Source organism: Caenorhabditis briggsae (assembly GCF_000004555.2).
Source record: "Caenorhabditis briggsae complete genome, chrII, whole genome shotgun sequence".
NCBI classification, from domain to species: Eukaryota; Metazoa; Nematoda; class Chromadorea; order Rhabditida; family Rhabditidae; genus Caenorhabditis; species Caenorhabditis briggsae.
This window is the reverse complement of record NC_013486.2, coordinates 15588078-15589562: the sequence shown is the minus strand read 5'-3', so window position 1 is coordinate 15589562 and position 1485 is coordinate 15588078. Positions and strand designations below refer to the sequence as shown.

Below are 1485 nucleotides of genomic sequence, written 5' to 3'. Positions count from 1 at the left end.
GATATTGGACCAGACGAATAAGAGGATCTAGTAGTCTTTGGATTTCACAGCCTGCGCAATTCGTCTGCCAGGAAAATGCAAGAAATAGGATCAAGGAGGCCTAACAAGGAAACAACTACCGTAATCCTTGGGTTTTACACTATCACCTTTGAGCTCAATTATCTTGAATCCTGTGAAAAATATCAAAAATCTGTCAATTGATACAATATTGGTGATATTATGATAAACAATTTATGAATTGACATAATTTGGATATCTTTTACAGGAAATGAGCTGTACAAGCTCAAAGATAGAGACCTTCATATTTTGTTTCTTTTGAATTCACATTTTTCCAATTTCTGGTTTCCCTGATTAAATTTTGACACCAAACTTCTGGAAGTCCCGTTCACCGATCTACTTTCAGCTTTCTTTTTCAAATAATCTGATGTTTCAACATCTGAAAATAAATTTTATTTCAGATCTATGTTGCTGAAATCTGAAATTCCAAGTAGAAAAAAAAATCTGGCAACATACATCAGAACTATTCTTTTTTCCAAAATAGCCTCTTTCTGATGTTTCAGGCTTCAACCCACACAATAATTTTATAAATATTATGCAAATTCACCTGTCTGGGGATTTTTATTGGAATTTCCCTTTTTTTTCAGATTCTAAGGGCAATCATCATCTTGGAAATTTCAAAAAAAAACCTAAAACTAATTCTGGAAGTGTCAAACAAGGATTACAAGAAAAATGGTCATCTAGAAAAATGCTTAATTTATAATTTTGATTATCTTTTCACTGATAAGAGATAAGCCAAAAAATTATCTCAAGACACATCACCTTCCTGACAGGTCACTCCTACCAATGAACAATTTTTTGCTCTTATCAAATGCTTTTATGGAATTAGCGGAATTTGGGGAATATGGAAAAATGTTTTGTTGGTTTGTCTAATCCAGTTCTGAAGTCCTAAACAGTATTAGAATCATCTGAAAAAAGAGAAATGAATAAATAAATAAACATAGGGGAAGGGAATTTCAGAGAATTTTCTAATTTCAGCATGGAAGTATTACAGGAGCAATTATCCCAATTTTCAAGCGTTTAAAAATCCGAAAATATCTAAATTTCTGAATTCCTGAGATTCTGAATTTCTGAATTCCTGAACTTCTGAATTTCCTGGAATTTCTGAATTTCCTGGAATTTCTGAATTTCCTGGAATTTCTGAATTTCCTGGAATTTCTGAATTTCTGAATTTTTTGGAATTTCTGAATTTCTGGATTTCTGAATTTCTGAATTTCTGAATTTCTGAATTTCTGAATTTCTGAATTTCCTGGAATTTCTGAATTTCCTGGAATTTCTGAATTTCTGAATTTCTGAATTTCTGAATTTCTGAATTTCCTGGAATTTCTGAATTTCTGAATTTTTTGGAATTTCTGAATTTCTGGATTTCTGAATTTCTGAATTTCTGAATTTCTGAATTTCTGAATTTCTGAATTTCTGAATTTCTCA

The 1485-nt window shown here is 31.2% G+C and overlaps 1 protein-coding gene across 1 annotated transcript in view; it reads right to left on the bottom strand.

Moving 5' to 3' along the window:
• Positions 1–926: 926 nt before the first annotated feature.
• The window catches only part of CBG07216, a gene marked incomplete at both ends in the record, with an annotated part of 5204 nt that continues 4645 nt past the window's right edge, over positions 927–1485 (bottom strand). Inside the window, one exon of the mRNA XM_045243139.1 lies at positions 927–965. Coding sequence (XP_045093360.1) covers positions 927–965 — 39 coding nt within the window. The remainder of the gene's footprint in view (positions 966–1485) is intronic.